The sequence below is a fragment of the Verticillium alfalfae genome, genomic scaffold (assembly GCF_000150825.1).
Source record: "Verticillium alfalfae VaMs.102 supercont1.1 genomic scaffold, whole genome shotgun sequence".
Classification (NCBI taxonomy): domain Eukaryota; kingdom Fungi; phylum Ascomycota; class Sordariomycetes; order Glomerellales; family Plectosphaerellaceae; genus Verticillium; species Verticillium alfalfae.
In genome coordinates, this window is record NW_003315038.1 from 1671302 (window position 1) to 1691186 (window position 19885).

At 55.6% G+C, this 19885-nt stretch overlaps 5 protein-coding genes across 5 annotated transcripts; 2 read left to right on the plus strand and 3 right to left on the minus strand.

Annotated features, from left to right (window-relative positions):
* Positions 1–133: 133 nt before the first annotated feature.
* Positions 134–439, plus strand: VDBG_00513 (conserved hypothetical protein; the record flags this gene model as incomplete). Its single annotated transcript, XM_003008786.1, has 1 exon — positions 134–439. The coding sequence occupies one exon, from the start codon at positions 134–136 to the stop codon at positions 437–439; it is 306 nt and encodes a 101-aa protein (XP_003008832.1).
* A 770-nt stretch (positions 440–1209) lies between these two features.
* On the minus strand, positions 1210–4108 carry VDBG_00515 (ORP1; the record flags this gene model as incomplete). Its single annotated transcript, XM_003008787.1, has 2 exons — positions 1210–3094; positions 3807–4108. 2 exons carry the CDS (start codon positions 4106–4108, stop codon positions 1210–1212), a joined length of 2187 nt encoding a protein of 728 aa, XP_003008833.1.
* A 5257-nt stretch (positions 4109–9365) lies between these two features.
* Positions 9366–12283, plus strand: VDBG_00516 (predicted protein; the record flags this gene model as incomplete). Its single annotated transcript, XM_003008788.1, has 8 exons — positions 9366–9476; positions 10092–10205; positions 10292–10393; positions 11035–11112; positions 11387–11532; positions 11600–11740; positions 12029–12182; positions 12275–12283. The coding sequence occupies 8 exons, from the start codon at positions 9366–9368 to the stop codon at positions 12281–12283; spliced, it is 855 nt and encodes a 284-aa protein (XP_003008834.1).
* Positions 12284–14414: 2131 nt separating this feature from the next.
* On the minus strand, positions 14415–16030 carry VDBG_00517 (histone H1-binding protein; the record flags this gene model as incomplete). Its single annotated transcript, XM_003008789.1, has 4 exons — positions 14415–14645; positions 14699–15050; positions 15107–15354; positions 15404–16030. The coding sequence occupies 4 exons, from the start codon at positions 16028–16030 to the stop codon at positions 14415–14417; spliced, it is 1458 nt and encodes a 485-aa protein (XP_003008835.1).
* A 592-nt stretch (positions 16031–16622) lies between these two features.
* On the minus strand, positions 16623–19412 carry VDBG_00518 (GTPase-activating protein gyp1; the record flags this gene model as incomplete). The annotated part of the gene is made up of 6 exons (XM_003008790.1): positions 16623–16915; positions 16979–17844; positions 18167–18345; positions 18412–18534; positions 18692–18710; positions 19124–19412. The coding sequence occupies 6 exons, from the start codon at positions 19410–19412 to the stop codon at positions 16658–16660; spliced, it is 1734 nt and encodes a 577-aa protein (XP_003008836.1).
* Positions 19413–19885: the final 473 nt, after the last annotated feature.

Here is a 19885-nt window from a genome sequence, read left to right on the forward strand (position 1 = left end):
CCGCCCGCGCCGCCCACGAGGGCCTCGCGCGCTTGGCTTCTGGCGCGCCCCCGCCCCGCCCAACGCCCCGTCGCCGCTGGCTCTTCTGGCCCTGCCGCTCCGTCAGCGTCGTGGACGCGACGCCTTTGCCGCCATGCACCACCGCGTCGAGGCGCGTCTCGTCGCGGCCGATCCGCGGCCCCCGAGGCGGCGGGACGCCTGGTACCTGTCGACGCTGGCCGTGGACCCGGCCGTCCAGGGCCAGGGTGCCGGCAGCTGGCTTGTGCGGGATGCGCTGAGCCGCGTTGTCGACCCGGAGGGGGCGGCCTGTTGGCTCATCGGGCTTGAGGGCGTCGAGCCCTTTTACGACCGCTTTGGCTTCCGGGAGATTGACAGGGCCAACGAGGGCAGACTCGCCGACTGGACGGGCGGCGCCGTCATGATCAGGGAATCGTCGTGATCAGGGACTCGTCGTAGTAGGACAGACAGGCATCACGGTCAACGCGGCAGAGCACACGGCAGGGCGAATGGAAAAGCATATTGTAGATAAATCCGTCTTCTCTCGTCTCGGCGATGCGAGAGTGAGAGCGAGGTGGGGGCTGGCGAAACCTTTTGTGCTAGCATAACCGACATACAGAGAAAAGGACGACCGAGGCCGCAACGAATACCGAAATAATCGCAATGCGCAACCAGAGAAACAGTTTGAATGAACCCCTCGGTGTGCAAGGCCTGGCTTTTCTTGCGTCACCTCGGTCAACTTCGTTTCTCTGTATCTCCTCCACTCGCCTGGTCGCCCGTGATCCTACCCAACGCCCCTCCGCCCTCCCGATCCATGTCCGGCCCGCCGTCCACCTTGGGTCTAACTCCGGTTGCCTGAACGGAACTTACAAACGCAAATTAAAAAGAAAACAACAAATAAAAAGACTGAAGGGCTTGAGTCCTGTGTGGCCCCAACCGCCGACCCTTTCGCTAGTGCCATGCCTGTTATCGTTCATCGTCATGAGGAGCCACTCCACACCCTACCGCATTCCACGCGCGTTACCAGTGAGTAGAAAATACTAAGCCCTGGAGTTGGCGTGCAGCTCATGCTGAAGTCACCTCCATTGAATCACGCCGATACCAGGGCGTGCTCACTCCCATGTTGCGCCCCAATGCTTCCTCTTAGGGTTCCTTTCCCTTGTTTGCACACCGCGAACTGACGCTAGGGGGACGTTGTCAAGAACACGGAGGCTACTGACGAACACCGTAAGCATCTCTTGTCGACTCGTCCTCCATGGTTGGGCGCCGATGGACTGCGGGCGCGCCGTAGGAGACCCTCGACTGGTCCATGTGTTGCTGCTCGTAGGGCTGCTCGAAGCGCGTAGGCATGTTTGGCAGAGGTGCATACGCGTGGCTCGGGGCACCACGATGCTGCTGCATGCCACGCACAACATTGGGGCTGCTCTGGTGACGGCCATGCTTAGTGGCGGGCGGCGCTGCCATGCGTACGGTGGCGTTCATGCCCGACTGGTAAGGCGAGGTGTCATAGCCATACTGGCGATGAACAGTGGCGTCCTGGTAGTAATTGCCCGCCGGCGGCTGACCCATCCCTTGGCTGACAGGCTGTCCGGCGATGAACATGTCGTCTTCCTCACGACGAGAAAATGCCTGGTTGTACGAGGCGTCATAATCCGGACCGGGACCGTAGCCGTAGCCTGGAGCTGGGTACTCCGAGGAAGAAGCTGGACGATAGGCATTGGACGAGCCGGTGTAGAACGCACCAACTTCGCTGTGAGAGCGCTGGTGAATAGGGCGGCGCGGATCTTGGTAGCCGGCCATCGAGCTGTTGGCCTCGAGGTGTGAAGCCATCGACTGGCTGGGTCGCCGTTGAGGGGTGGGCGCGGGAAGAGGACCACCAGCGGCCCCCCCTGACGTGGTAACGACCTGGCCACCAGCGCCATACATGTACGGAGATCCAAAGGCCTGCTGCCCAGCTGTGTAATATTCCTCCTCGGGGTAGTTTTCACGAATGTTGCCAAAGGCCGGTCGATGAGCTACCTGCATGCGACGCACGTTGGGCACGGTGCGCTCAGCAGCGCGAGGAACACCCACCATGTTGTGACGTTCGGCAAAGTAACCGACGTCCATCTGCGCAAGTCGCTGCCGTTTCTCGACAGGGTTCTCAAACATGTCCGCCTCCCAATGACCGAGTGGCTGGCTGATGCGCCGGGTCATGGCGGGAGGAGGATGAATATCGTGACGAAGAGCCACACCCATGGATTGGGATCGTTTGTGTCCAGTACCGCCACTTGTCTTGCGCTTGAGTTGAGCCTTGGGCTTGTCCTCGTTGCCATCGCTGCTGATGGCAGGTAGGATCTCGATATCCGGGATTTGACTCAAGTGGTTGCCATGGATCTCCGACTTGAGTTGTTGAACGACACTCATGATGGTCTCAGTACTGTAGTTGTTACCACAACGGTCGAGTAGCCACTGCGGTACGGCAGTGCCATTCATCACGGCGCCATCGGCAGTCTCATCTTCAGACTCGTCCTGATACGATCGCTTCCTCGACTCTTGCTTGTCGTCAAGACGCTTCTGCTCTCGCTTGCGAATGGCAAGAGACCAGCTGGTGACTACCCCAGAGGTACCGGCTCGCTTGTTGGCGTCACTCCACTCTTGAACACGCTCGATCTGCTGCTCGACAAGATCGATCTGGAGCTTGGCGTACTCATGACCGTTGCGATAGCGGCTGCGCTGATAATGCTTTCGGCAATAGTGAACCCAGACGTGAGGAGGAATCATGCGCGTGCAGAGCTTGTTTCGGCCAAAGATGTGAGAAATGGCCTTGCGAGGCTGCGAACCTGTGTCACAATTATCGATGTACATGCACTTGATCTCTGGAATCACGGCTGGGTTGCCTGCGGCGGGTTGGGTCTGAGAAGGCATTGTGTAGACTTGTTGCTGTTGCACGAAAGCCGGAGCTTCAGAGACAGGTGGGAAAGGTTGAAACCCAGACGGTGCTGAAAGGGCGGCAAAGTCAGGGGCTGAGACGGTGCGCTTATGTGATCGGGTATGTAGCTGATCTTGAGGAGGGTTCAGGAACCCGGTTGTATCTTGTTTGGTGATGTGTTGTGGGCTGGGGTGAGAGGTTTGTTAGTGAAATGTGTTACCGCAGCAGTCTAAGTAGCATTGCTCGCGACGTTCTAAACCAGATGCTCTCCATCTATGAATGGGGAGCTTGGACGCTGAATCACGAAGTGAAGTCCTGAAAGGGGCAGGTTCGCGGCGTGGGGCTTGATGAATGGGAGACAATAGATCATGTGGTTTCCGTTTTGTGCAGGACGTCGCCCGTGATTGCACCTCCGAACCCTTGTGGCGGATTCGGCTGTGATACTGGAGGAAACAACGCGGTCCTGCTTGGTGTTGCAGAGGCAGGAGCGCTGGTATCCGCGGGCAACGTTGCGTATTTGAAGGGGGCCTTGGATCTGATCAAAATGTCGCTGATATCGTCGGTTGAGAGCAGTCAAAAGAAGTAGACCGCATCTGTGGCCGCGGGTGCTATCTCCGACGTTTTCAACTGGTGTTCTCAACTTGAGAGAAAAGAGGTCGGCGGGTGAACGGCAGACCAGGTGAATATGGTTGACGTGTGCGAACGTCAAGAGTGCCTTCCGTGTTGGGTTCCTCCCTTTTAAGGCTTACCCGTCAAATGTTGGCGAAATAGGAAATCGTCATGGTAACGGTAACGGCTGGCGTGAACCTGACGTTCTTCTGACCTTATCGACTTCGACTCAAAGCATGCAGAAAGGCCTATGAACAGCAAAGACGAAAGAGAAACAAATGACACATACCTAAAGTCTTCGGTCGGGCTTGACCGGCTGCTTCCTGTTCCTCGAGTGATCAGAATAGCGTCGGATGGGCTGGATGGGCTTCTGGGATCTTTGTCCGCCCCCTCTTCCAGCGCCGAAGGTGACGTTGCAGTTCTCGGGGACTGGGATCGGAGCTCCAGCGATGCGAGCACAGAGTCCGGTTTGCTGGTGTCGCCTAGCTTGTCTCGAACGAAGGCATATCGTTCAGCAACGAGGGTGAAGGGCTGCACGCCGCCGCTGACAGTTGACATGGATGAGATCCTGGAGTGGCACCCAGAATGCATCGTTGAAGACGTGTACGAAGAGAGGCTGCTGTGACTGTCCGAAAACTTATGTCTCGGCGAGTTGGGCAGTCCCATTCCGCTTTGTATGCTGTCGTCGCGCGAGAATCTGGGTCTTTGACGATAGTCAGTCACACGGTCTATTTTGTCACGGCTGGTTTCGGGGCGAGCGGGAGACTAACCTCGCTGTAAGTTGCGATTCGGCTTCACTCACACTGGGTTGCCTACATATACGGCAGGAGTGTCAGTGAACGGTCGAATATCCCGAATCATGTTATCTCCACGAAGGCTACCTGTACCAAATTGAGGCAAGGAAGAAGAGGAAATAGCGTACCGCCCAGGGTGAGTGCTCGTCATTGGAGTCACGTTGACCGAATGTGCCATGTCGAACCCGAGAGAGCTCAGGGAGCTGGCCCTTGAATGATGATTGACCGAGGCGGTGTCGTACAACAAGTTTTGAGGCGCAGACTGGTCAGTGGGAGAGACGCTGTAGATGCTAGGCTTTCTGGAGAGAACAGAGAGTTTCTTGGTGTCGAGTGTCAGTGGTAGAGAGTAGCCGCCCGCATCCCATGGCGTGCGCAGACGAGACAAGTGGTTGTCGCTGGTCCGCCTGGAAGAGGTGGTCTTCTCAGGGGAGGGCGTTTGCACGGCAGTGGGCGCCGCTGACGATCCGTCGGTTGTAGAAATAGTCGAAGTAGATTCCAAAGAAAGCGTACGGGTGATGGGGTGTCTTGCTGCAGCCAGGTTGAGGAGAGACGTAACGTCCATCGCTCAGCTTGAGAAAACGGTTGGTGATGAGCAGCAATGATGGGCCGTATGTGGTCCGGTGTGCGGCGGCAAAGTTGCTATCCGCCGTGACAGGTGCACCAACTCTTGCTTGAGAAGAGCTCAGGGGATCATTGATGGAAAGAGTGCCTCGGTGTGATTGCAGCAGCGAGTCGCGATGCGTTCTGACCGGTGGCGTTGTTGGTTATTGGGTTTGTCTTCAGGAGGCGGTTACGTGCTATCAATGTGCTGTCTTGGGGCTCTGGGGTGTGTGACGAGTATGTAGATGACTTGGGAAGGATGCAGGTGGCAGAGGAGGGTAGTTGACCAGAGGAACAAAAACCGGAGACTAGAAGGAACGCAGAGAAGGTGATGATAAGGTTATTAGTCCAATCGTTGGGACCAGTCGTTTGGAGATCGAGGTCGCACTGACAGCCCGCAATACGGATTGAAACAGCCGAAACACCAGTGAGCCGGCCAAAATTGGCGCTGAAGAGTCGTCTGAAGCTACGAGCGTGGTCTGGCTCTGACGCCCGTGTGTTGTTTGCAATGATCGGATCCGCAAAGCACCGAGGGAAACAACAGAACCGAGTAGTAGCTCGTTCCGTGGGTCAAGCTCAAGCTCAGCTGAGGGTATGGTCGAACGTGAGCGGGCTGCCACGGGCGAATGCTGAGATTTTGGGCTGGTTTTGCTGTTTCGTTCGACGGTCGTTGCGCGCGGTCTGGATGTGCGCTCGAGTCAAGAGCTCTCAAAGAGATGAAGAAGTGACCACAACGGGATGGTTCCAACGTCTGGAGAAAGGTGCGTCATGTACTTGTACTAGGAACTTTTGCAGGCGCAGACCTCGCAAAGGTCTTGAAGCTTCCAAGAGGGCAAGAGCGGCGTCCAACGGCAACAAATGGTAAGCTTCAAGAGGTACATGAGAACAGGGAAACAAAGATAGGATGATCGGCCAAGGACAGACAATGTCGGGGATACAGAGACAGCAGCTCAGAGAGAAGAGTAAGGCTGTGCTGAGCACGCATGAAGTGATGGTAAGAACTGAAGACGATACTTGTTTGGAGTTTGGAAGGGTGGGCGTCTGGGCTTTGAGGGTACCAGGATCTGGGAAGAAGGCCTTGTCATGGCTCGGTCCCAAGCTTCATGGTCCGTCCATCCACCAGAATTAGCCCCAAGTTCGAGCAAAAGCAGAGTCAGAGCCACAGCGACAACCAGTACCTGCTGCGGTCGCAGGTACTGGATCGGAGCAAGGCGGGTGGCGGGAGGGGAGGGGGTGGAGAGGCTCCCAACGGTAGCCAGCATGATCACTGTGCAAGCCACATCTTTTAGCCCAGTATCTGATCAGAGTTTCCACTTGTGGCATCGCGAGGGATGCTGGGTATCATGCGTTGTAGGCAGGGGTTGTGGATGTTTAGTCTTCCCCACAGTCCGGCTTGGGCGCCGGCTGGGCCCAGAGGGGGTGAAGCCCCCGAATGCGCGCTCTTGTTCTGGGGAGAAGGGGCCCTCCCCCGGGTTTGAAGCAAGGGCCAGGGGCCCATCCCAGGCCTGAGCAAGGTTTGAACAGAAAGGGGAGCCTTTCTTCAATGATGTTGGGGGTTGAGAGGGGGGTTGGATGGGGCCAAGCAAGGAAGGTGGAAGGGAGCCCCAGTTCCAGTTCCTAGGTTCGGAGCCCAAGGTTTTCTGAGGCGCTTGCTGATTGCCGGTCGCCTTAAGAAGCATCCCCTGTGCATCAGGTTGGGACCGTCGCAGATCATGGCGTTAGATGGCGTCTGAACCCCCCGATTCTCCGCAGGGGGAATGCCCCGGGCAGGGCTTAGGTTTCCAAGTGCTGCAGCCTTCGGGCAGGGCCAATCATAACAACAGCAGCCCGCTGCGCATCTGGTCAAGGGGGGGGGGCAATGGAGCTCCTTGCCTTTCTCTCTTGTCTTGCCTCGAGGTGGCATGTCTTGGGCTATACTAGTTACTGTGCCTGCCGCCGCCGCATCGCGTGCTCTCCTGGATCAAGTTGCCTCTGGTAGCTTGCGAGCTAAGCAGACGTAGTGTCGCGGTCTCGACCTGTAACTCGAAATGAGCTGAGGGTCGCTCGACAGCTTTGTCAGTTGGGGTGGTGCACGGATGTGCACTCCAAAAGCAGTCAAGACAGAATGGGGCGCGACAACGCTGAATCGGGATCAGACCGCAGCTAGGCGTCGCTGAATTATCAAGGGGTGATGAGCAGCGCCTCTCGCTCACAAATGCGAACACCGCGCAGGTAGCCCGCCGGTCGGATGGTTCCGAAGCATATGCCGGACAGTTCGTTCTCAACGGCAGATCGCCTGGGTGCGTCAGGGCCTGGTCTACGACCGTGGTTGATGCAGCAAAAATAATTCGACCGATCATGGCCCTGTACAGCAACCATGGGTGGATGCCAAGGCCGCGTGGGCACCAGCGATGCTGTTGCGGCTGCTTGGAGCTTCCGTTCCGTGTGCTACCGGCATCCAACGTGTTCTGCACATGCGCACTTTTTCCAACAGCGCGGGTCTCTGTCTTGCTAATGTGGACCTATGTCCTCTGGGAACATCCAAGAGGTTATCTCACCGAGCCATCCCCATGGGTAGCCAGTGCGGCACCTCTGAACCTATTTGATATAGATGTGCAGTAATCTGTTAACAAACAAAAACCAGAGGGTGCATGGAGAAGCGAAGACTCCCGAGACGTTGTTGTGTCCGATGTCAAATGGTCTAGGGGTACATGATCTCTGCCGAACCCAAACTCAACCTTGGACTGGCTGTCGTGCTGTGCAGATTTGGGGTGGGACGAGAGTGACGATGCCGGCGACAAGGCCAGGGTTCGCGCAACCCCACCCCTGTGGCTTGAGAAACAATTGACTGGGACGATCCATAGTTCTAGTACAGAATGATGCGACCTTCCCCCTTCCACGCCCAGAAAGACGCACATCAAGATCGTGTTCAGGTGGTAGACGGAGACGTTATGAGAGGCAAATCAAGCCTGACCTGTCAACAAGGTCAGACTAGGTTAAACGGCAAATGCACCCATACTACGAGGTCGGTGTTGGATGTGGGGTGAGTAGTGCTGAGGGTGCCTGGACGGTCAAATTGTCGAAACATGACGCTGCATGTCGGATTGCTGGAGGGGATGCATGAAGCCCGAAATGGCACCCTAACGTGTAGATCATCAATATCTGAGCCAATTCAGCAGCCATTGAGTATATCCCGCGAACCCTTACCAGAAGCATGTCAACTAGTGGTGCCTCGAGGTGCTGTGCCACCTTTTGACAAGGAAGAAACGGCAAACAGGCCCACGTAACATGTTGGAACCCAGGACAAGCAGTGAGCAGGGTAGAGGATGACAACGCGATAGGTGTGGCAGATTGAATATCCCGCCCTAAGAACGGGCCCCTCGAACTGATGTCGCACGCCGCGCCGGTCTTGTGCTGTGCCGGCGAAGGCTTAAAACAGGCCAGGCAGGGGAGAGACGCAACATGGTCAATGGCAGCTCGATGACAGGAGGCGACAGCTGCAGGAACCTGGACTGCCACACCAGACATACACATGGAATAACGGTATTTGTTCGTCGGACCTCGCGATTGGCTCGCGAGAAGGGTTGCTCCATGTTTCATGAAGCATGCTGAGATGTTGTCGTGCATGCATGGCAGGTATACTGCGCCTGAAGAGTTTACGGCTTAGAGGGATTTCTAACAAGGAGCGCGAGTGGCTCAACGGGAGACCCCCGGTCCAGGTTGGACCGACCGTCGCTCATCGTGCGTCCATGGGTTGCGCGGTCAGGTCATAAAGCCTTTTGGTCTGGCATGCGAAGGTTTGCTGCATGGAGCTTGGTCAGCCAGGTCAGCGAGGGCCGGGTATTGCTCGTCCAGTCCAGGCGGTCTCGAATCTCGACTCGCGCATTGGGTCTGATGATGAGCCACAGAGTCAGTCTAGGTCGTCAGTGGGTACTGGCCGGTCATCGATCGAAAGTTGTGGTAAGGTCTCGGGACGCAGCCACAGGAGGCCGCTAATGATGGGAATTCCCACAGAATACCAAGCAACCTGATGGACATTTGAGCGGTGGAGCGCAACGAGAACGCTCCCTCACCGTCGAGGGATATCATTGAGGTCGTGTGTGGCGCTTGGCCCAGCCCCCAGACCGTGCCATATTTCCATTCTAACATGGGCCGTAAGGGACCGGCCATGGGACGGGCTCAAGATAGTAGTAACTAGTCCGTATAGGGTAAGAAGCAGTGCGTGGATTCGCGCCCCAAGAGGCCGGTGGTGTTTCAGCTGAAGTCGTGGAGGGACGAGGTAACGAGGCCAAGTCCAAGCAAGGTTAAAAGATGTTGAAATGCCAAGGAGGATGGTCCTGAATGTGCCTGGATGTCTTGGACACAATGTCTTAGGCCTGGGCCCTCGCTCTTGTTCTTGTTTTTGTCCATGTCCTTGTCCTTATCCATGTCCTTGTCACTGGGGGTCAATCGGGCCCGGGCGGGAGACCGCGACGATGACCGTGTCATCCACTGGTGCGGTTGCATGGAATATTCATGCGTTGGGACCCGTCAGGTCCGTCACAAGCAGCCCTGGCAGAGATCTTGCGGCGGTGGATGCCATGTTGGTAGGTATGGATGGACTGAGGCGACACGACAGACAGGTCGTAGTGGGAAGGTCCGGGGAGTGAAAGACGTGGGATGAACAGAATGGACGAGACGACACTGCAGCGGCAATAAGAAAGAATAGACACTTCCCAGGGAGAGACACATGGGGGGCAGGATGTACCTGCATCAGTCGTGCCTGCCTGAACAAAGGAGGACATGTGCCTTCCGCATTGCTTGTGGCTCCGTTCCCACTGCGAGTGCCATCCAAACATCCAGAAGACGATCTAGGCACGTCGCCTTCTCCAACAATTCCTCAATCTTTCAGGTCCTTGTCCGGATACTCCGATGATCAAATGAAATATCTTACTGAGGTCATCAGGATTCCTAGCTTTTCGACACCAGCCAAGTCGGATGGCGACGCTGGCTGAACTCAATCTCCTTCCATCACCTGTCCAGCCAGCCAGCCTGTCTGCCTGTTAGCTCACCATTTCGAGCAGCTCCACAGGCAGCATGGCGACTTCGGCACCCATTCTTTGTTCTCGCCCAGACCTGCGACATGGGAATACAGCACAACACCACTACAGACGACTGAACATCTCAGCAACAGAATCAACCCCTGACTTGGCTCGACACAGGGCCTTGGAACGATCCCTGTGGTGATCGCCTCGACCCGAAGCGAACCAGCCCCGACTCTCATCGCCGAGGCCAGGGATTCCGTGACGAATGAATGCCTTGCCGGCTCTGCTAAAGTGAGCCCCCCTCCCCCTCTCCCCAGCACTCATGATTTGCATTGGTTTCTGCATTGGTTTCATCCAATCTACCCCTGGTGCTGCAGCTCACCCCATTGGGACGACTTGTCCGACCACTGAGAGGCCAAGCCCACGGCCACAGGCAAGACCACGGGTGCCATCACAATGTACCACGATCCCCGTACGTTGTACGTGTAGGCAGCTCAGACCTTCTTCGCCCTTGAGCCCGACCAGATGGATCTATTCACAGCGTCTGCTGCCACTCGGCCAGGCCCTGTGCAGCCCGCTCGTTCGTATTGATTCCGTCCCGTCTTCCCAGCCTCTCTGTCCGTCGAGTTGACCAACCTTGCAGTCCGCTGACACTTAGAAAAGGTCGGGAGCGCCTCGTGCCAAACATGCGTTCGCCTCTTGTCCTCAGCCACACTAAGAATTCAGCTAGTGACTAGTCCCTCGACCCTTCGTCTATCATCGTGTCTTTTTTTCCGATGGCCGACCGCTCTACCACTTGAGCCGTTGACGGTCAAGAGTCCCCTGCGATGCAGGCAATACCATGCTGTCATACCAATCTACGAAGTCAGCTCGCCCCGATCCGCCTGCAGCCTCCATTCCACTGTAATACCGCCTCCTCCGGTATCTGTGTTTCGAAGCCACGGCGCAGTCCGAGGAGGGGCTTCGTTCCACTCACACCGTCTTTTTCCAGGAGCGCGGGGGGATGGCGCTATAAGCCCATGGCTGAGGGTCCCCCAGCCTGCGTATCTGGCCAAAGCAGCCTACCATCACGTGTGCAGGCTTGCGCAAAGAAACTCAGTGAGCTAAATCATGGCGCCAGTGGCGAAATACCAACAACTCGTCGAGGCTGGTAGATGATGCTGCCATGTCCCTCTACATTCTAAGGCTGTTTGTCGAAGTACGTTCGAGTGCATGCTGACCTCAGAGCGTGTCATGCATAATCTGCCACACTGCTGAATGAGCCGCCTCTCATTCGGTCATTCTGATGACGTGGTCCAGAGTGACTAGCTACAAGTCCAGAGTCACCATACAGTGGCGGACTGCCAGACAGCATTCGCATTCTCGGTGCTTGGTGGGGATTGTCCCCTACCCAGCAATCGGGATGCTAGTCCTCCCGCCAAGAGGACAGGAGGAGGCAGGGCTTGTCCACTCCCCTCTGAAGATCCTGCCAGCCCCATAGCCCGCGACTGGTAGTAGATGCCACCAGGAAATGGTACGATTCCATGGTTCCAGCCCTAACTATAGTAGGAGGGGGTGGGCTCTTGGTAAATGTCCCCAATACCGCTGCTGGTCGACTCCCTGCTGTGGTCGACAAAAGGTACGAGTAGAATGCTCCGAGACAGGCCTTTTGACAAGCATTCAGAGCTCTACGATTGGACCAAGAGGCGAGCGTCACATAGTGAAAGATCAACACGACTCCGGCACGTTGACCCCGACCTGGCCGATTGCTGGGTCTCGTCTCAGAATTGTGTGACCAGGGGGGGAGTGGTATCCGGGGCCATTACAATCATCATTTTGATTGTTCAGTAAGTAACTTTATCACTGACATCTCAACGTGAGTCAAGCCTTGAATGAGTCGTGGCTATGCGATGGTGTGCGGATAACTTCATTCGTGACGGCAAGGGCTGAGTTATGTATCGTGTCACTTCCGTATGTCTTTCGCCGAAAAGACACATGCACCTGGATGCGCAGGTGTATATGTTGTAGATCAAAACTTTCTGAGGTAAACATGCCCATATGTGTGCAGCCTTGAACTCCATAGCAAGGCACAGAACTTCATGGTTGATAATTTGGAGATGTCTTAACCTCTCCAGAAATCGAGGCTGTTCGATGCCGGAACAGCGAGGCGCGACGAAATTTCAAGCACGTAACAGCGAAGCTTTTGGCGCCGTGGATCGAGAACGCTTGAGATTGACCATTTCCCAGGAGATGGTGTCGAAGCGCGCAGCATTTTTAGTCATGGCCCTTGTATCTGTGCAAGTGTACACAAATCAGGCACTTCTCATCATTAGCATCAACAACGTCGTATTACACACTACTCTTACTTCACTTTTCCATAGCGAATGTGACAGTTCAGTCTCCTCAGATACAACACATGGCCGCTGTGCTTATGCCGTGCCATGCGACCCGTCGTCGCCCATCCAAAGTCTTGCAGCTCAATTAGTATGGATAATGGAACAGCACTCCTCGCTTCTTTCCATCCCAAACTGTATACCCAGTATTTTTAAATAACACTGACGATGCTACGTATAGGATGTATTATCCCGAGAAAGCTTGTCTATAGTTGTATCGCAAATTACACCCTGCAAGCTACCTAGCCCATGCTGCCGTCACCCGAACGCAACCTCACACGCGAGCTGCCCCTCAACCCCCCCCCCCCCCTTGGTCAGCGTAGCACGACAAAGAAAGCCACGAGCGACGTCTGGGATATTCTAAAAGACTTCAGGACCGAATTACTCAGTGTCAAAAGTCAACAATTCCGCGGAAGCAGGGCAAACACACATACATGGTACACGCGAGGCGGCCCGAATCCAGCACACCCATCATATCCAAACAAACTATGGTAACACATGTCTAGAGCTAGAAGCCGCCCCTATCCAGCAAACGGGATATTTTCCGACGCCCGGTTGTGTACCATGCGACCACCCTGCGTGCAACATGTCGCCCTGCCCCCTAGCAGCCACGTCATCCCCACCACACACCGCGGCTGTGGGAGCGTTCCGCCTGGACGCCTCCCGGCGAGAAGGACAGAGGGTGTGTGGTACGTGATCGGAGGCGGGCGGGCGCCGTGATCACCCGCAAGAGAGACGAAGGTGAGAGAGGTCTGGGCTGGTCGTTGCCATGACTGGGGAGCACTCGACCAGGGTAACAACAAAGGAGGGTTCTATCCTGCAAGACAGGGAGCACACCGGGGAAATGGTGTTCTTCCCCTGGAGAGATGGTAGGGCTATTGCTGCATGGCTTGCCGATCTCTTGAGACCGGTGTTTTGGCGTGGAGGGCTATTGCGATGCTGATATCTGATCCGAGAAGGCTTTGCGTCCCTTCGTGGCCCAGAAGAGAAGTGGCAGGGGGGAAGGGGGGTGATGTCAGGGGTTAAAACTCAATACAAGTCCTTGATCTGCCAGAAAGAGTGTGACGACCCAGCACCAGGTTCGGGAGAGGCCCGTGACCTAGTGAAAGTCTCGTATATTGGCCTTCGCAACTTTACGCCCTGATTGATCGATTCATCCCACAGCTGCCATCTGACCTCGCGGAGGACGAGTCAACCTTACATCGCCAGCCATGTGGCCTTCATAGAGAACGATTCGTGTGACTTCCCTTGCAAGGCACAGCATGCAACAGCGTGACTCACCGACCAAACGAACTGCAATGTTGGTTGAACTGGTCGAATCCCATTATTAGGCGTTTCATATCATCTGGGCGGTATATGTGACGGCCAGGCGAGCTCGCATATCAGCCTTAGAAAGAACACTGTCCCAGTGATGGCCTATCTCAAACCCTCAAACTGAAACGATTTTGCCTTTGATACTGCTATGCCGTAGACAGAAATAAACAACCGTTGGACGTCCTGCTTCCACCCATGTCAACTTAAGAACCCATTAAAAGGATGCGAAGGAAGGAATGGCCTGATTTGCGCATAAGCCAAAAGCCCCAACAAATACGGGTATCAGGCGTTCCCAACACGTGCACAAATGCCCGAAAGAGTGCGCTGTTGAAAGATCCTAGACCAAGGTAGGGAGATCTCGTAGACGACCACTGACCCCTGCTGAGACAGGCTTCAGTCTAGCCGTCTGAGCTCACCTTTGAGGTATTCCGTAACTTAGACCACCAGATGGACAGGGCACAATCGTAATATTCAACAAGCCTTCACGTTCGAGAATCATGTTGCCTATTTTGACCCGGGACCTAGCCTTTTCCCCCATGAAATCGCTTTACAAAAATAACCAACCTGCGTTCACCGTCTCGTGTGCGCACTGCACAACAGCCCAACCATGACCCAGCCTACCTTGGCTTTCCCAAAAAGTAAATTACAAATACAGTGCTCACCTCTTGGGAGAACAGATGGAACAGAGAGGTCAGCCTCAATCCGCCCAAGTTGACGGACAGTGAGCGAGCTCAAATTGCCTCCCTCCACAACCTTAGCCTTCTTGGCAGACTCGTCCGATTCGGCAGGTTCCTCAGCCTTACGCTTCGTACCATTAGATCCGCTGCACATTCGTCTGCTCAGCAGGTTGAGCGTCATCGTCCTTCTTCTTCTTTCGGACCAGGCCAGTAAGGTCGGTAGCGTTCTTCTTGGCCTCTTCGACGCGAGCTTGCGTCTCAGACGCGGACTCACCCAACGCTGAGCCCATGATACCTTGGATGGCAGTGCCGGCAGCTGCTTCAAGGGCAGCTTTGAAGTCGACTTGAGGCTTGCGCATCTCGGTGAGCTAGCATGAGTGTCAGCATAAGTGCTGAAGCACAATCAAGGAAAAGTACCTACGCGCTGCTCCATGTCGTCGATGATGTCGCGAACATCGCTGATCTGAGCCTTGGTTGCCACGTTCTCTTCAGGGTTCGCCATCTCAGCGAGCTCAACCTCCTTTGCCTGAAGCTTCAACTTGGTGCTTTGAATAGCGGCCTCCAACTCTGTGATGGCCTCTTCCCTCAGCTTTTCATCAAAGGGCGCCTGCTCGCCTTCGGCAGCGCCGTCTTCCTGAGTCGTAGTGGCCGAGGCAAATTCTAGTGCAAGAGAGAGCTTGAAGTGAGCCTCGGCAATGACCTCCGATTCTTGCGGGTACAGCTCCTTCTTAAACTGCAGAGAGATGCGAGAGTCGCGAACCGCGGCGGGGAACCTATGCTGGGAGTCAGGGGGAAAAAGTCACAGCGCGGTGAAGCATCGACAACGTACCTCTCGTTCTCCAGCGAGATCTCGGCGAGAAGGTCGTGAGTGTCGGCGAGGCGCTCCTTGACGTGTCTCAGGATGCCGCTATCGCCCTCAGAGACCTCCTTGCCCTTGGTCGGGTCCTCGCTTTCTTGTTGCTTCACTTGCTCTAGTTTCTTCTCAAGAGAAATGCGCGCCATTTCGAGTATGTCAAACGCAGCCTGCAGATCATCCACCTCTTCCTCGCCGTCCTCCTCACCTTCACCCTCGGCGACCTGCGCAGGATCAGTACGCGATTTCGCGACTACTCAGAGCAAGACTTACCTCATCGTCCGAGTCCTCAAAATTCTCGTCACCCTCAAATTGAAACAGGGGTTTCTTGTTGTCGACCGTCTCGGCCTTCTTCGCGCCATCAGTCTGCTCAGCGACGACAGCAAGACCCTCCTGTGTCACCTTCTGCTCTGTCGTCTTGGCATCCTCTGCTGCTGCAGCCTCGGCCGGCGCCTCCTTGGGAGCTCTGGGGGTCTTGGGCTGAGGCTTCTCAACCTTCTTGCTGGCAGCCTGACCACCGAGCACGTCGCTCTTTGTCTGGCCGACCTTGAAGAGTGTGCGACCGTAGAGGAATAGAATCTCGGCATTGTCGGGCTGGTTCTCTTCGCCGTTGATGTCGGCCTGTAGTTCGGCGGCGGCGGCGAAGACTTCGGCGGCCTCGTCGTACTCCTTCCTCGCGTACATGGCCGTCGCCTTGGCGGTTAGGTCGGCAAGGGTGACCTTCTTGGAAAGAATGTCATGGTCGGACTGCGCGCCGATGGACGAGGGTGTGCTCGCGCCCGTCTTGGCCTCGTCAATGATGGCAGCGACTGCTTCGTTGATTGGCGGCAGGACCAGAGGAGCTTCCTCGGCAGGCACAGGCGGCTGCTGCTCTTGCTGCTTCTCAGGTGCATCGGCCATGATGACGTTATTGATGGTCGTGAGGGTGGTGTTCTGCGAAATGCGATAGCGGTGGAGGTGGATGAGGAGAGAAACTCGTACTTTCTTGATGAAGGAGGGAAGGAAGGTATGCGAAGTGGGAGGTTTGGTTTTGTGTAGGGTGATGGTCAGTCGCAGGGTGGGCAGATCCGAGCGCAATTGGCTTTCAGGCTCGGTGGAATGACGCGCTAGGTGAAGAGCTTCTAAAGCTCAGCTCAACGCGCACGCGTTTGATTGGCGGTCAGGTCCCCTCCCGTTGCTGCACGTCAACCAGCGCAGCAACAGCAGGGGGACATGGGTCTTGATCCTTAATCAAGGCCTCGCGTGGAGGGGAGGGAGGGGAGGGGCTTTACTCCTTTGAACAGTCCACTTCTCACCAGAATGCGCCAGACAGCCAACCAGACGACCAAACCGCGAATCCACAAAGAGGCAATCCTCCCTTTGTTCAAACAGGGAACTCATGATGGCGGGACTACGATTCTGGGTGTTTGTGTCACCGCATAGAGGCAGGGAGTCGCAAGGCCCCTCCTCGCCTCTCCACAGGGAACACTGCAGGCAGAGACAAAGACACGTTCATCGACCGAGGCGGATCACCGTCTCAATACTGTATTATAATTGTAAACTTGTCGAAGGAGCTCGACTCGTCTGACCTCGCAAGTGGGCTGAGGAGCCCTTGAAAAGGCTCTGCCATATGAATGCCTCACTCAGAAGCAGTTCAATGTCCTTCTCCGTCCACGACTTGGTGGGCAGGCTCTGGAGGAACATCATAATCTCCTGGAAGTCCATCTTGACCAACTTGTCCGACCACTTGACCAAGAATGCCGCACAAACATAGAGGTGGAACTCAGAGAAGCCCTGTTCCTCAGCCTGGACATGCCTCTGTTAGCCGTTCATTTCACGAAGCATTACGCGAGAGGACGCCATCCTTACCAGATATGTGTCCCACATTCGAATAGTGTTCTTGACACTGATTTCTCGCATCAGAAGACAGTTCATCCAGCGAAAACTAAACTGGATGAACTCGACATTCTCCTTTTCGAGATGCTTCACGAGGCTCCCGTCGATACGAGCAGTCAAATCTCGCAAGGCCGCAACTTGCCTTTGGATGCCAGGCTGTGCCACAATGTAGTGGTCCTGGATACCGTCCAGGAGCTTTGTGAGACACCAGAACGAGTCGGCTTCGACCGCGTCCAGCACGGGTTTTGGTAGTTGACCTGGATCCATGCCGCTCTCAACGTTGGGATCCCCGATGTAGATGCCCAGGAATACCTGCCAGAATGGCGAGACCAAGTCGTTGATGCCCTGCACATAGCCGCTTGCGGGATGTCGCACGGCCCACAAATACAATATCCTTTCCAACGACCGCTGTGTCGCCTCGTAGCTGTAAAGTTCAATATGCGGATTCGTCCTAGGTACGTCGATGCTGATCTGATGCCAGATCGCCTCATCAAGTCCTCTCGCCTTACCCGCCGTAGAAGGGTTGGCACCACCGCGCTCGAAAGCCTGTCGCACGCCGTCCAAGTACTCTTTTCGCTTCCTCTCCAGAGTTGCCACCCGCCTCTCGCTATTTGCGGGGAGGTAGCTGAGCAAGAGCTGCCATGTCATGGCTCGAACCTCCTCAGGAACACCCGACCAAGCTAGCTGACGAAGCTCTGCGATGGGTATCGTTGACGCCTGAAGAATCTTTTTGAACTTGTTGATACGGGTGATCCGCGAGTTGGCAGCATCGATTTCCTTTGGAGTCGCATTGGCTGCAGTTGGAGGGTGGTTGATCAGATGAAGGGCATTCGCGGGGTCTGGGCGAGGTGTTAGAGACGTTTACAATTATGATCCTTTTCGGAACACGACGATACCTTTGAGGATGTCCTTGTACTGAGGCCGAAGGAACTTGCCCTCGCTTTTCTTGGGCATGGGATACGCTGGCGCAGGACTCTCGATTGCGATGTCGCCATCTGTTTGACAATCGCCTGCCGTCGATTCCACCAAATGACTCCTCTAGAGCTGGAGAGAGGAGAGCGCGCTGCCATCCGTCTTCTGGGCAGCCATCTTCCGCGTCTCTCCTCTTTGTATTAGATAGGCTGGGTAGGCCAAAGTCGTCGCCGTCATCGTCGTCGTAACCCATCATCTCATCTTCTTCATCCGCTTTCCAGTCATCATTCGTGTTCGAGAGAAAGTTCATATAGGTCCTAAATGGTGGCGACGATAGCCCTGGAGTCGGTCGCGAAGAGGAAGACACATCGCTTGTCCGGGCCTTGGCCGATTGTGACGAGGGTGGTGTCTTCGGCCTCGACGACGAGCTAGAGAGATTTCTGCCGGTCCCCCCGGTCAGTTCTGCAGGGTGCGAGGTATGCTAGAGTACCTACAACGAGTCAAACTTCAGCATATCGGCGTGGGAATATGCCGCGCCGACCACCATGTTGGGGTCGCGAGTGGGTTTCTTGGACGCATCACCGCGTTTCGGAGGGTTCCAAAAGGGCGACGCAGATCTAGCAGATGTCAGTAGTGTCCACAGCAGTGCTGGCATAAGTGTTGAGCGCACTCTGACCGATCTGCAGTTGCGACGAGAAACCAAAGTCAGCAAGTGGTGTTTCGTTTCAGAAGTCTGGTCATGGTCACTCTGGGGAGAGGGGGGGGACGACATACCGACCTGGACCATCTCCTGCTGCGGGGCAGTCAGTAAAGCGCAAAACAAGAGGGGACAAGAAATTGTGCTGGACTGACCTGCTGAGGTGCCTTCTTCCCACTCCCTGAAGAGGAGAACATCGTGTTGGCGGTGCTAAACCGTGTGTGACATGATGTGGTGGGGAGATCTCGAGGCAGTCCTTCTGTTCTCCAGCGACAGGTCCGAGGACGGGTCTCTTGTGTCACTTGTTCCAAGGCGCCGCCGAACTGAACCGCCCACCCACTCCCGCTTTCAATCGGGCACGTCACAGCCACATCCCTCGTGGCTAGCGCACTGACTAAGCTGGGGGCGTCACCTTCTCTTCCATTCGGAAGCTACCTGCGAGGCGTACGGCTTCAATCGTAACAAGTTAGTTTCTTTCAAGATGTGCTCCGCATTCTGGTGCGTCGAACCTTGTGTTGATCGCACGAGCTTCTGAGACGAGTCTTTTTGAATTTGATGCAAATACAGTTCCGCCATCCCCGCCGCAAGGAGAATGTAGCGAGCCGCAACCCGGAGAATCCGAAGCACGTGACCAGACATCAGAGGTTGTTCCATCGCCTTGTTGAACGGATTCAGAGGCTCGGATTGGCTAGTGTGTTCTTCGACCGCCCCACTGCCGACATGTTCTTCCTTGGGCCCCAGCACATTCTGAGGGAGGCACGCCAGCCCAGCTACCTGCCTGTCAGGACAACAACCCATCGACAGTACCATCTCTTTGCGGCTTCCCTTTCCCCTTATAGTTCTTTACCTTCATTTCCTCTAGGGTTTTTTTTAATCGCGTATCTAGAAGAACTGTCTGTCAGCCTAGGATAGCTTACTAGACTCACCCCGTGTCGCCACGATGACGGAACCGGAGAACTTTGAGGACGATCTCTTCGCCGACCTGTAAGTCATTTGACACGCCTCGCGCGATACCCATCGATCGCGGTGCTTCCAGCAGCATTCTGACAACGGTATCTAGTTACGACGACGATGCGGCGCCTTCGAAACCCGCCGCCGCGGCGCCCCCAACAATTGCGAGCGTTCCTGCCCCCGTGGTTGAGCCCGCCCCGCCCGCACCAGCTTACAACGAAGCACACAACGAGGCTCCTGTCCAAACCAATCAGGATGAGCCCGCAGACAACCAGATCGCCTACGACGACGACGACGATGATGATGTCGATTTCAACTTG